Below are 14,746 nucleotides of genomic sequence, written 5' to 3' on the forward strand. Positions count from 1 at the left end.
AGCCACACTCCAGAAATATAGTGAAAAATGCATAGAAATGCATAGAACCAGAGGAATAGGTGGGCAAAGGGAAGTGGTTGGAGGTCTAGAAGGGTTCGATCAGGAAGGTATGTAATCAAGGGGCCAGGAAGGTGGCATATTAATATTGGGGAAGCACTAAGTGGGGAGGGAGGACTACATCTCTAGAGGTGGAAGAGAATATTAGGGAAGAGGATTGAGAGCCGGGCAAGATATGATGAGGAGTAGGCTGAAGAGGAGTGAGGAAATAAAGAAATAGAGGTAAGGAGGACGACGGGACATTGGGGTAAAGGCAGAAAGAATATTGGTCGTCAGGAATCTTTATAAATAAATAAGCTAGTACTGTGGAAGTGTTGATAGGTAGGCACTTGCACATAGGGATTCCTGGAGCAGAGAGAACTCAGTAATACAGCTAGTTTTGATACATTAATAATCTTCCATTGTTCTCTCAGGGACACAAGGACCCTGAGTGATCAAACCATTTGTAAGTGGCAGAGGTGGCCGAGAATTACTCATCATTCAAGACCCATTCACATTGACTCAGGAGTTAAATACCACTGCCTGGTCAATCATGATGTAATTATGCAGACCCCTATTATCCCACTCAGGTCCTCTAACATCTATCATTGTATGGCTAGAAGTAATTAGGTATCAGATAACACTGAAGTGAAACACTGAAGTGGCTGAAAATTAGATAGGCCTCAAATACCCTTGCGAGGTACAAGCCGATGCTGAGTCAGATGAGAAGTAATCAGGGTAGAAACTGCATAGGACTCAAATACCTGTCAGGTTCACCTGAAACAAAGATACTTAACTCAGATGGGAAACATCCTTTACGACGCAACTTTTACCACGCAGTGCCTTTACGACGCAACTTTTACAACGCAAACCATTACAACGCATTGCGCTGGGGGGTGCTCTAGGATAGGGAATAAGTTTAATTTACTATCCAGCACCTTCCCTAGTGTCCACGGGGACTGGAGTTGGAATAGTAAATTAAACTATTCACTATCCAGCACCCCAAAGCGCTATGCGTTGTAAAGGTTTGCGTTGTAAAAACCGCGTTGTAAAGGCATGCGTGGTAAAAGCATGCGTTGTAATGTCATACATCCAACTCAGATTCACCTAGTCAGCTTTGTGGCACTGGCACACAGGGAGAGGGCTCACTTGAACGTAGCACAAAGTTTTAAGGCTATTTGGTTTGAATGGGTCAGTATTCTCCCTTCACTGTGCAGTTTAATACAGTGGTAGGGACGACAGAGTGCCACCATTATCTCAGTCAATGACAGTCCTGCATCTACAACCCAGGACCTGGAATGACATTCACTTTCCATTGAAACTGCCCTCAACTTTCTTCAATTTATGACAGTGCTGAAGAGACATCTCTTTAAAGAATGCATTAAATAGTGTATCCCTTCCCAAAACACAGCACTCCCCCTAGAATCACTCTGCCTTAGACACTGAGGAGCACTCTACTGCCCGTTGGCTAGGTTTGCACATCAGTGCTTAATTTGTAAAAGAATAGATGCTGGGGCCCAAGTTTGCTCTGAAGCCCATGGCCAGTGCCAATGTGCGTCAGCATGCTGAATACCAAGGCCGCATAGTTTTAATTCGACCTCATGTTTCTTTTACCCAAAACCAGACACTCCCTATCCCTTTACCTAACTCTTTCAGGTTGTTTTCACCAATGCGTTTTCTTTTTCGCTTCTTTTCCGTCTTTCTCTACTTCCATCTTACCTCTTTTTGTTTTTCTCTCCCTTACTCGAGGTCAAAGTCTGATGAGGGAAAAATAAGCACATGTTCCCAAAAAAGAGTGCTGGTGGGCCCCACCTGCAACCACCGGCTCAAATTCAGCACTGTTAGCACCACACAGACACCACATACATGCATGAACGCAGACCTCAGCAGACGTAGGGGCAAGAGTTCTCTCACTGAATCATCGTTTATGTCTCCCATAAATATGTTGCTGTGATTGGGAAGAGAGCAGTGTCTTTTATCTGCACTATCATCTTTGGGCTTTCATGTATTCAGTAGTAAAAGCAATACATTTTTCTCCAATTCTTTGTAACTATTTTTAATGAGAAGTAATTAGGACTCTGGTAGCAACCAGCGCTGAGCCTTCAGGATAGAGTCTTGGGATGCGTTCACTGCCATCAGTCGGGCTATGATGGTGCTCAACTCAGCATATCAGTGAAGAGATCTCAGAAGATCAAAATAAGTCAAAAGGAGAAGTGGTTATAACTACTCTTTGACTCTCATCATGATAGGCCCTTGATTCCCAATGGGGTTCGCAGTGCTGTTAGTAGCCCCAGCAGAAGTTACAAAGTCCAAGAAGTAAATGCGATTTTCCTTCTTTACTCCAGAGATTTTACATTCTGAAATAAGCTGTACTGTACGGTGGAACCAGCGGGAAGGAATAAGGAATTATTGTGTTGGTTTCAATATTACTGACTACACTAGTAATTTTTTATTCCCCAGGGGATTCTTAGGGTTACGCTGTAATCTCTGTTAATTCCGCACCGCTGCACTGGGGCACTAGTAAAGAGGCCCTTACGGTAACAGCTGCACTGACTGGGCTAGACCTGAGGTAAGTTCTTTGAAAATAAATTTTGCAAGGATTGTTTCTGTTATTAAGCCTGATTACAGTTGTTTCTGTAAGGCAATTTCCCTACATTGTATCATCTTCATAACAGTGCATGTGGCAAATTGAGAGATTTCCTTTCAATATCGGTGCCGCAGCATAGAAGTCAGTGTCATTTTTAGGTTTCCCCTGCACAGCACTTGCGCTGTACTTGTGGAATCTTTTGTATTTAATATAAATCTTAAAAGAGGCGTACATCCCACCCCCTTGCTTTCCTTGCTTTTCATTGGTTTCTGTGATTGACACTTACTTTTCCACCATTTCTATTGGTTGTAGCATACTGTTTCCTGTTGCTCCTCGTATTTCCACCTGTGCTTTTCTTATCAGTTTCACGTCGACCAAGTACTGCTTCCATCCGCTTTCGTGGAACTATTTATTACGGTTTTGCCTTGTTTTTATTTTTAAAGTGCTGCCATTTCTGTTCGGAGGCTTAATTACGTGATCAAACGTTTTCGCCATCCGATGTCTTCCATTGGCTTATCTGGTTTTGGTTTCACTTGCGTTGTAAATTTTAATTCTTACACAAGGCTCACTTTTGCCACCACACCTCGCAAACCTCCCCTCAGCGCGGCCCCCTCTCATAGGAACTGTGGTTTATGGGTGCTGGAGCTGTCACTGCATTTCAGTAACTTTTTTAACCTTTTGGGCTAGATTTTTTTTTTTTAATCTGCTGATTATGCATTTGATGATGGATTATGTGGAAAATGCGGCAAATCCATAATTGTGTGAAAAACGCAGTTACTGCACATATTGCTATTCTCCATAAACAAGTCATAACACTTTTACGAAGTTTCAGTAACTTAAATTGCACAACTGCTCACCAACCTAAAATTTACAACCAAAGAAAGCGTATTATTAAACCTATAGGCGAAACCTAGTGCATTTACCAATGCTTGTTAACTTGGCTACCTTTTATTACTCAGCCATGCTTGTACAGCCTAAAGCCCTGTAAAAGAAAGTGTTACCTCAGGGTAGATCGGGACTTTCTTAGGAAGCCCCTGCGTGCCTGGAGGTAGCGGAGGTCGCGTGCTTTGCTGCAGAAAGCTCGGCAAGCTTGGAGGTTCAGGAGGCGCAGAGCTTGGCTTGGCGACCTAATTTTAAAACACATTTTCGAAAAAAACAAAGTCACTTTGAAAGAAATGCAAGGCTGTGGTTATAAATGCCTATAACTTTATAAAGCAGAGAAAAGACAGCAAGATATACAATGTCAAAGTGATAGGAGAAACCATTTCGATATCAGTTGTCATATTTTCTTAGGTAATTCATCAAAAAGATAGGAAAGGTAGGGCTTGGACAGCCAGCCAATCCCAGGAAAACTTCCAGGTACAGGAATTCAGGTGCAACAAGTGTGTATCTTCCAATCATCCTAAAACGACAGATGGAATCTGACATGTTTTGTACACATGCAATGGATACGTGAACTTCAAGGTTCTGGCAATGCCCTTCTCAGCCGTGCTGCTGGACAAATGCAGGGTATTTATGGTGCAACCCTCATGTGTCCAACATGCATATAGGGAATCCAGGGTCACACCAGTCTGTCTTTTAAGGATAGGGGGAAAGGAGATAATGCGGAATGCCAGGCCCTACCACATTGGTCTTGCTAGACTCTGGTGCAGATTGAGACAATTGAGGATCAGTCCGCCTGCCCGTCAGAGGCGGCTCCTCCTCTGCAATGGCGGAGGAGTGCCACCCCACTGCGTGGCGCAGAGCCAGCAAACGAAAAAGAAAATGAAGCTCTAGCTTCGTTTTATTTTTTGTTTGCTGGCTCTGAGTCCGATTATGCATGGAGAGGTGTGGCAATGGAGGGGGAAGCAGGAGTGCTTGTGCACTTCCTGAGTATGCATATGTGTCTGGCCGTCCGTCTCGGCCGACCAAAACACACATGCGCACTTAGGTTTCTCCAGCCCAGCTGCATTCAGCAACCGGACTGGAGGAACCCCACAGACTCCATGACCCGAGCGGAACATCTTTCCTGCCCGCTCAGGCCAATCTGCAGCACAGGGATTGGATGGGAGTCTGTCCCGGGGTGGCTGGGGCCAGGAAGAGGCCTGCAGGAGTGACGCGTCCGGGGAGGCGCCCGGCGAAGTCAGGTACGTTTAAAAAAATGATTATTAAGCCGTCCCCCTATCCCCTGGACGCTCCCCTCTCCGCACTCCCTCTACTCACCCTACCACTCTGTTAGTGGCAGTAACCACTGCTGCCCATTACAGGCAGTCAACCGTACAGAAGGAGGCTGGACAATGAGCTGGAAGTTCAGTTCTCAGCTTCCATCCTCACAAACCTGTTGCCAAAAGTTGCAAACTATTATAGGCAATTCAGTGACCACCATTCTATAATATTCCTTTAATATTTCGTATTTGTATGGTGCGAAAATATCACCCCTTAAGGCTTTCAAGGCGCTGGGGGCCGTGTGAGAGATTAAGTGTGCTATGCTCAGAATCACATGAGGCTGAGCTGTGCTGCCCGCAGCGGGTTCGGACCGTGAGCCCCGCTTTGGAATCAGCCGCTCTTGCCGTAAATAACGAATTCTTAAGGGCCGGTGGCACTGTTTTCAGTGCCACCTACATCTAGATTTACCGATTCGGTAAATTTACCGAATCGGTAAATATACAGATTCGTTATATTTAAAGGCCCCTACATCTCCATCTGCAAATACCGGTCGAAATCGGACGTTACCGACCGGTATTTGCCTTCCTAAATCTGGCCCTGAAAGAGCATGTTTTTCAAGCAGCCAAACAGGCCACCATTTCAAACAACCAGATTAAGGTCACCGGTACAACCAATCTGACCGAATGCAGGAAAACTGTATTTCCAAAAAAGAATAAATTACACAAAAAGCCATTCATAGAAAAATGACTAGGTGCTAAAGGTGTACAATTGATACACCTGTTCGGTTACCACCCAATGATAATTGATTGTAAAAAATCTGGAAATTAGGACACAATGAATCTGAGTCCTGCAAGACTGTCCTTCCCAGGCATGTTTGTATGAAGGAACAGAAAACACAGTTCTTACCACACCAAGTCCTCCAAGACATGCAGCTTTACAAAGGCAATATAGACCCCAGCCAGGCTGCTCTTCTTACCACCCGCTTGTTCAGTGTAACAAGTTCAGCTCTGCCAAGTGTCTCTAATGAGGGGTTAGACCAACGCAATTAGGTGCTTGTGTCCGCATTCCCCACTCAATGCTAATGTATTGCAATTCAGAGCTTATTGAGCTCAGCAACAATTACTTGCCGTGTGTCATGTAACCTGGTGTGTTAAGTGTTTATTTGTCAGTGTTGATTTGAGACCCAGGGTCGTAGCTTCAATGGGGTGTTTGGGGTATTACACCACCCCTAATAAATGTATTATTGAATAAATAGTTGGGTGCAGGAACTTTCAGTCGGGTATGGTAAGATGTCTGTTTGATTTCGCCTGGGATTTAAACCCTTTCCGTGCTGATGACGGAACCGCTCCGTCATCAGCCGCGGTGGCGCTGTGCTGATGACGGAGCGGTTCCATCATGGCCCGCCCGACATGCCTGCGCGGCGCTGATTTCGTGCCTGCGCGGCGCGTTCTATTAAGTGGGCGGGGCCATGACGGAACTGCTCCGTTTTGAGCACAGCTCAACCGTGGCTGGTGACGGAGCGGTTCCGTCACCAGCATGGGCGTCCCGCGTGGCCCCCCCGCCCCCTTAGCGCTGCGGCGGAATAGCCGCCGCAGCGATGAGGTTAAAATACTCCTTCAGACAATAACACACACACACACACGTCTTTGTTTTGAAGGCCTTAAAACATGATTATCTTACAAAATATTGTGGAGCTTATTTATGAGAGGCTTGTACCGCCGAAGCAGCACTTTTCTTTTACGCTCTGTTGGTATGAGCCTCTCAATCATATCTGTGAGGCAGCACAAAGCCACTCCGCGTGGCTTTGCATGGCCTCTCTTTGATATGGATTAAGGCAAAGCAGCGGAAGTCGCTAAACCTTACTCTGCGTCAAGGAGGTGCTCCATGGGCATTGCAGCACTCATGAATTTTGGCGCTGGCCCAGATTTACTTAATCACAAAAACCTGGGGCAGTGCCAAAACCTCATGCCTCCCCTGAGCAGGTGTAAAATGAAGAAATATTTTTATTTCTTCTCGTTTTTCTTCTATCCACATGTGGTGCATTTTGCAACACACATAGAAAGAGGAAAGCGCCTCTCAGGATTGTTTTTGTGCAGGAAGATGCCCCTCCTTGCACAAAAATAATACTGCATGCAACGCAGACAACCTTGCACCATGGTGCAAGGGGGCATTGGTGCTAGGCAGCAAATTGTGCCCCAGCGCAGGGATAAAGGACAGGAATGGACTGTATTTCATAAATGGGCTGAACTTCAATGCCATACTCCAATACAGCATGCCTCGTAGAGCAGCCCATGCGCTGCCCAGGCTCGACCTAACAAACTGAAGTGGATGGTCTTATGATGCCTGCAACTGTCATACTCGATAGCTCTGAACTCTGTGCATGTTTATTTTGGACTGGGTGCAACAATCACTCACTGTCTCTTATCCAGTCTAAAATCCTCCATTTCCAAAGGATTTCAGTACACAGTAGGACTGACTAAACTTTAGGTGCTAGACATATCATGTGATTCCATTAGGTGAGTGATTTTCATTTTGGTCAGTCTTGCCGCTTTAGCCAAGAGTACGTTGTATTCTGGGACTTGTAGGTGGAATATTTGCCTTATGTGACTGAGCTTATAGTCCCAGAATGCATAGCAAGTGCTAAAATGTAGGTCTTACTGTGTCACCTATCTCATTTGTCCACTTAGCAGCAATTTGATAAGGGCAATGGCCCGCTCTACCAACTCCGCAACACATAGGTCACTGCCCAACTTTCTTTTAGAGCTGTGCATTAGCAAGGATGCAAATATGTCTAGTCTTCTGCTAAGAATGCTGTGCCTGGGGGTAAACAACCTTTACAACAAAACTTTTACAACGACCTACCATTACAACGCAACTTTTACAACGCAAACTATTACAACGCATTGCTCTGGGGGGCGCTCTAGGATAGGGAATAGGTTAATTTACTATCCAATAACCTTCCCTACTATCCACGGGGACTGGAGTTGGAATAGTAAATTAAACTATTCACTATCCAGCGCCTAAAAGCATTATGCGTTGTAATGGTATGCGTTGTAAAAACCGCGTTGTAAAGGTAGGCGTTGTAAAAGTATGCGTTGTAACGTCATACATCCGTGCCTGGGCCTATGTGCAGCTGTCAGAGGCAGTTGAGACTCTCACTCTCATCTGTCCCCATGGCAATGTTTCCATAGTGATAACAATGTATAAAGATGAGGTCAGCTTGTGACATTCTATAAATGTTTCAAAGCCCATTCTGGACTATTAAATCACACAAAACAGAATCATATCTGCAATGCATCCCATTACATAGACCGCAGATAGACCGCATATTGTTTTCTAATCGTTATAAACTATCGCTCAAAGTGCCACAATTGAAATGATTATGGAAATGTGGCACATAAGCAACCTGAAAAGTTGGCAGCTATGCAACAGTCTTCAAGCACAAAACCCTGACCTGGTCACCTTGTAAAAGGGCATCCTCTCGTGTACAGCCACACCTGTCCTTCACTCTCCTTGCATCCCTCGTCACCACCCAAGAGAGAGTGAGACAACAGTCTACAACCTGAAAGATTCAAAATATCCTTCAAGCAAAAGGTCCTCCTACCTGTGCATGTGTGGCAGTAACAATAGGAGATCTCTGGTGTGCTGGAGACAGAGCGCATGGAGGCTATTCAAGGAGACCAAAAGAAACATAGTCTGTCATTGGGCAATGATACACATCCTAGAGAAAAAATCATGAGCTGCAATAGATATGAACTGCCAAGTGCATCAATCTGTTACAATATCAAGTAACCATACTAGTACAGCTCTAAAACACAAATATTATGTGAGTGCCCGCTTACAATAGTCACCTGCAAAATATACAAGATTGTTTATTAAATATATTTCCGGCAGTTACATGTTGAGCAAGAGCTTACCCATAGAGAGGTAAGGAAAGAGCCGCCCCATTAAGAGATTTGATAGAAGTCACATGGAGATATATAAGGCAGAAGCCCACCTAGGAAAGCTCATACATAGAGAGATAAGACTGGATTCACCCAAAAGAAAGATTAGTTAGGCTCCCACCCACTACAAGAAAAGCTGGAGCCCACCAATCAAGCAATAAGGCAGAAGACTAGCCATAAACTGATAAACATGCAGGCCACGCTATATCATCCAGTGACTGTCCAGCTATATCCTTGTCTCCTTCTCCAAGATCCTGCACTGACTTGTTTTCAAGTGACTTACCCACTACCTGTGCATTCACGGTCTTCTCAGCCTTCCCAAGTCAGGTTTCTGTTGACTCCACTCATCTGAGAAGAGCCCTCACCCACGTCTCCAACTTCTTCATTGCTACTTAACTTCAAAGCCTGCCACCCATTTTCATTCCATTCCTTTCTGATTGTCCCGTTTATCTCTGCAGCCCTCCTCGCCTCCTATCACCACTCTTTACTTCCCACTTCACTTTCGGTGATCTTTGTCGGATCAGCACTCACCTATTCATCTTTTTCCTCTCTAGTTTGTCCTTCTAAGTCACCCGACACTCAACAAAGTCCACTCTGTCCGTATGTCCTGTAGGGATCAACCAGAACTCCATCCTCCCATCTCATCTCAATATGTAACCCAAGTGACTGACATCTTTTCTTTATTTTGTGTCTCATATTACCTATTTACAGACACTAATCAAATCATTTTCTCTTTTACTCTATACCTTCAGGCCAAATCATGAACTGACCCCAGTCATCTGTCAAAGAATGACCTGAATTAAAAGCTTCTCATTCGGGCTCAATTCCACATAACCACAGAAAATTTTCTACGCCAACTACCCTTCCCTCATACACTTCTTTCTCCACGTCACCTGCATCCCCTCGACTAGGAAATTCTGAGTCAAATATGAGAGCCTTGTATAAGCAACACTTTAATTACTTACTCTGCAACAGCCACGTGTTTCCACCTCCCCTCACTGTAAAGACCCAACTGCACTGTTGCTTCCACTCAACCAAACACTATCACCCATTAAGTAGTTGATTTCTTTGATAACCTCCCAGTTGACTTTCCACAGTGCTCCAATAATCTCAACAAAGTTATCCACTTTGCCACATGCACCATCTTAAACTCATCGAAGACCTGCTGCGATCATCCCCGGCACAACCACTCTGCTTGCAACAGTGTGCTCTTCAAATTTGTAACCCTCATCTTATGTGTTCAAAATCATTTATGGATAGTAAACATATGGCAGAAAAAAAAAACTGACCAACAACAGGCCTAATAACCACCAAACAGCTTATGCAAAAGAAAAAAATACACAATATTGGTTGTTTCACATTTTTGGGTCTACACAATATATAAAACACTGTACAAAGTCACAGTTGTCCTTTATTTACGGACTAGAGTGAGGCAGTGCAAGGACAGAAAACAAAGAATCTCACGTCAAAAGGTACAATGATGGACCCATGCTCCCACTCTCGTATCCCACCCCATGAAAGCCCCACTCACAAATCCAGAACAGGCGCATAGCAACCTCAATCAATTTCATAACCATGGAGATCACAATGACAAGAGCTAGACCTAGCCCAGGGTATAGCTCACCCCCCCCAAAAAAAATCCTAGCAGCATTTCTTCCATGAACACAAACTGTTTTGTTTGTCATCCCTTTTTTTAACCTTGCAGGGTTCACAAGACTGATGTGGGCTGGGACTGGGAACAACAGTACTTGCCACAAGTAACCTCTTTGCAGCTTGGATAGCTTCTTTGAGAAGAAGTTCCTCAAGTCCATCTCCCTCAGTACCACCACCTGTGAGTCAACTGTTCCAGGCCATGATCACAGTAGGGGATTCTGTTAGCCCTGACAATCAAAAAGTGGTATGATACATTACCGAAGTCTGGGAAGGTTCAAAGAACCCTCTTCATCCCTCCCTTCAAAGAATCCTCATGGACTCCCAAGTCACTGCTCTCCGACACCATCTTCAAATTATCCAGAACTTCCTCTCAGGCATCCACCCTCATGGTACGACACAAATATTGACTTCCTTCAATTTCTTAGATCAAGAATAAACTCCCTCCTTGTGTCACTCTAGGACACTGATGAGTGATTTCGCTTTCCCAAGGGCCTTTCAACTCCAAGTACTCCACGGTCCAAATTTTGCAGCTTGGTCTCGGCAGCCCCAATCAGCTTAGCTACATCATCAGTATTCCCACTTAGATCACTGTGGAGTGTTTGACAGAGGTAGGAGGGACCTTCTCGTCTCTTGAGTAGTTAACTTCCCCATAATCTTCAAGCGTTTCAAGAAGCTGTCCCTAATGGTTCTTGCGGGACTCAGGACTGCAACTCCTTTTCGGGGTTTTTCTTCCTTTTGTCAGCAAACCCCTTTAAGAAGGCATCTGTCTAAGATGGCGCCACATTAGTCACTTAGGATTTACACTCATTGATCACCTTGTGCAGTACTAGTAGATCAGCCAGGTAGACAGGATTGCTCTAGTAGATTACCCATCACCCTAGGAGTGTCATGAGAACTCAGCAGTTGCAGTTCCTTCATGTGCAGGTCCGTATCACAACATGTAGATCGAGAATTAGGCCCTGACAGTGAGATGATTTTCCTCTGGCACAAGCCTCTTCTCACAGGTCCATAAAATGGCTTCCTGCAGTACTGTTTCTATAATGGATTTCATTAATTGGCTCCAGTAGCCTCAGGCCTTACTGGTACACCTCAACAGGTTTTGAGACAGCCATGCCAGAGGTTGCCATCACTGGTCCTTTTGCTCCCATACAATGAAGTCCTAGGTAATGGTCAGCGGGTTCATAGTGCCCAGCCATGGAACAGCTCAGAAGTTTCCACATAGTATAGGTAACTCTCAAGAGCCTGTCTTCCCCCAGCACCATCAGAATTGAGGAACGGGCTAAGTTAAGAAGCCGTCACATCGAACCTAAAATAAAAGCAGCCATCTTGCTAGCTTGTAAACTGCATTCATTCTCATTCAAATTTAAACCAGTCCACGATCTGTCCCATCCTACCGTCCTAACATGTACCTCTCTCTTCTAACTGCTCTCCAAAGTCAATTACCATGAACCTTCTGACCACCCCAAACCATGCTGTTCAGCATAGCAGTTCAAGAGCATTTACATTGCTGGCAACCATGCACTGGAACACACTGTAGATCTTTGAACTCCCTATTAGCATTTAACAAACTCCTCAACACCCGCCTCAGGGTACAAGAAGGGCACACGTAGACATTCGATAATGACAGACCATGACCCTAAACCCTTAAACTGTGCCAGTGATATTAACCAAGAGGGAAGACTCTAGTAAAGACATAATTGATATTCATCTTGGGCCTAGCTTGAACAAACTTATCTGCGCTGCCTCTCCACCTTTCCACTTCTTCCATTTTTGTACATTTTTACTGTGAAACTGGTGCTTACCATATTTGCTAACCTTGTACACCATTCCCATTATGAATGTTATTCATTTCCAAACAGAAAATACATGCACTTGAATCTAAAGAATAAACGCGGTAAGAAAAAGGGCGGGAACCCACCCTGAGAGACACACAGGCCGTGGCTTAGCCAGAAAGAGGAGGCTGGATCCCACCCAGGAAGAAACTGGCCTGACCACAGACAGCAAGAGGGCATACGCCCACAGACAGAGACAGATGCAGAAGAGAGAAGCCCACCCAGGAAAAAGAGGGGGCAGCCATCCACAAAGAGAGAGAATGGAGGTAGAGTCACCCAGATAGAGAAGGTAGGAAGCCACCCAACAGACAGGGATAGACAGAGAAATAAAAAGAGAGAGATAGAGGGAGAGGGTGAAACCGGTAGCCCACCCAGTCACAGGACTGTCTTCCCCAGCATTCACCTCTGGCGGGCTCCGGCTTGGAAGCATGTTGATGGAGACAGACTTTGTGTCCTGCAGGTCGGAGGTAGTGGCAATCAGTCGAGGCCGGCTGATAATCTGGTAGCCATTGTCTGGTCTGGCGATGATCCTGTTGCCTCCACTTTGGAACATAGGGTTGGACAATCCTGACGCTGAGCTGCTTTCAGGATGGAGAGAGACAAAAACAGGTACGTGTTTAGGCACACCTATCAGAGATTTCCCTTTTCTGTCATACCTGCATTTGGTATTTTAGGTCTAGACAGCGCTCTCGGGTGCATGCCCATCACACTGCTTCTGAGGCTGTCTTTAAGCCCATACCTTTCCATTCGTTTCCTCAGGCTTCACTTCACACTGATTTATTTTTACTTATTTATGATCATTTATATATCACAGACATTACCTAAAAGTGCTAGAGTGCTTTCCAGGAGAAATATTTAATTACATGAAACAAAATGTGCAAAAGCTGTAAAAATGCTGAGGTAGTATACAGAGTGCAGAAAAGGTATGTATGTCTGTCAAAAGATTAAGGTAGTATACAGTCTTAAAAAGGTTGAGGTGGTGTAGTGGTCTGTGCCAGGAGTTGATTACAGTGTTTTAGTTAAAATGCCATTGGAAGAGAAGGGCTTCCAGGTCTGTTTTGAAAGTCGACAGCGAGGTAGTTGTGTGCAGATTTGGAAGTAGTACATTTCTGAATCTGGTATCACTTCCTGGGGAGATTGTACCATCAGTGGTTCACTTTTAAAGGATGGGGGTTCAAGGAGCATTGTTTTGGAGTTTTGCTATGGTCTGGAGCCACCTGATAACTTGAGTTTGTCCGCCAGGTAACTAGGGGCAGAAGTGTGCAGGGCTTTATGGGGGATGCAGTCAGTCTTGTAGATAACCCTTGCTTCTAATGGCCACCATCAGATATTGATTGGCATGGGACTAATGTTGTCATTTCTTTTGGCCCGTAGACAAACAGTACTGCCGAGCGAGGAATCATTTTTTTGGGTTGGGGCATGGGGGCGGGGGGAGTTTGAGATGGGTCCTGTGGGGACGAGCCAAGAGAGAGTTACAATAGTTTATTCTGGAGCGTGCCAGTGTATGGGCAAGAGATTTATGATTAATGTGGTTTCTTCAGTGTTGGGTGATGTAGTTGGAACTTCTTTATGCCCTTAATGAGAAGTAATGCAGCGTCTTAAGCATTTTGGTTTTCAATTTTTCGATGGGACCTGTATGTTGCTTAATGTGAGAGTACAAGGTGTAAAAAGGAGCAGGGCTCGTACTGTCATGAAATATGTTTTAGGTTAAGGGCACTTGTTCATGCTATCTTGGAAGGAATGGTCAGTGTCGAGGGTGAAACCTAGTAACTCTGGACTGGATGATGACGGTGAGCCAGGCTTCGACTTGAGGCTGTTTGTTGCTGTTTGCGGACAGGAGGAATTATGTCTTGGGAAGGTGGTGTTTTAGATGTGCAATGGACATTCAATTCTAAATGAAAGGCAGGTTTTGAGACACTGAATACAGTGCTAAATGGTGGTTTCTAAGTAGAGGTGTGTGTCATTTGTGTATTGATGGATCTTCTGGCTGCTGTTGGTGAGATTACTGTGCCATCTAGCAGTGGCTTTATATAACCATATTTCTTGATGTCTGGGCGCTATATCCAAGCCTGTTTCTGCCTTTTTAGGTCTCGGCTAGCGTAAGCTGCGCATGCGCAGTCTCGCTTGCGAGATCTTATGTTTTTGGGTAGCTTTCACTAGCGGGCTTTAAGCCCCGCCTCTCTTTTCCATTGGCCGGCGTCACCATTTAGGCTAAACGGTGGTCAGCCATTGGAAAAGAGCTTCCAGTGACGTACACTTTTCTCTGTTGGAGCCGTCTCACTTGACTTACCGCCGTCGCAAAAGGATTCTTATCTTTATGGGGTCATGTGTTTCAAACACATGCCCCATAAAGATAAGCTCCGGCGCAATCTCTCCCTCCCCTTCTTTGCCTCTTCCACGCTCTCCTCCATCCCGTCCCTGCTGCCCCCAGCCCCCACAGCCTCCTCCTCCCCCCACCATGGGCACGCCCACACTGCCCTTCCTCTTGGCATGCCCCGTAGGTGAGGAGCTCCGGTCGAGAGCTCCAGACGAGGGATGGCCTTTTTGGC

The 14,746-nt window shown here is 45.2% G+C and overlaps 1 protein-coding gene across 1 annotated transcript in view; it reads right to left on the reverse strand.

Annotated features, from left to right (window-relative positions):
- Nucleotides 1–14,746, reverse strand: part of ADAM8 (ADAM metallopeptidase domain 8) — a 161,372-nt gene that overhangs the window by 13,239 nt on the left and 133,387 nt on the right. The window contains exons 20-22 of the mRNA XM_078640406.1: nucleotides 12,601–12,778; nucleotides 8,373–8,435; nucleotides 3,625–3,750 (exon numbers count right to left, since the gene is read on the reverse strand). Coding sequence (XP_078496532.1) covers nucleotides 3,625–3,750; nucleotides 8,373–8,435; nucleotides 12,601–12,778 — 367 coding nt within the window. The remainder of the gene's footprint in view (nucleotides 1–3,624; nucleotides 3,751–8,372; nucleotides 8,436–12,600; nucleotides 12,779–14,746) is intronic.

Source organism: Lissotriton helveticus, chromosome 5_1 (genome assembly GCF_964261635.1).
Source record: "Lissotriton helveticus chromosome 5_1, aLisHel1.1, whole genome shotgun sequence".
NCBI lineage: Eukaryota > Metazoa > Chordata > Amphibia > Caudata > Salamandridae > Lissotriton > Lissotriton helveticus.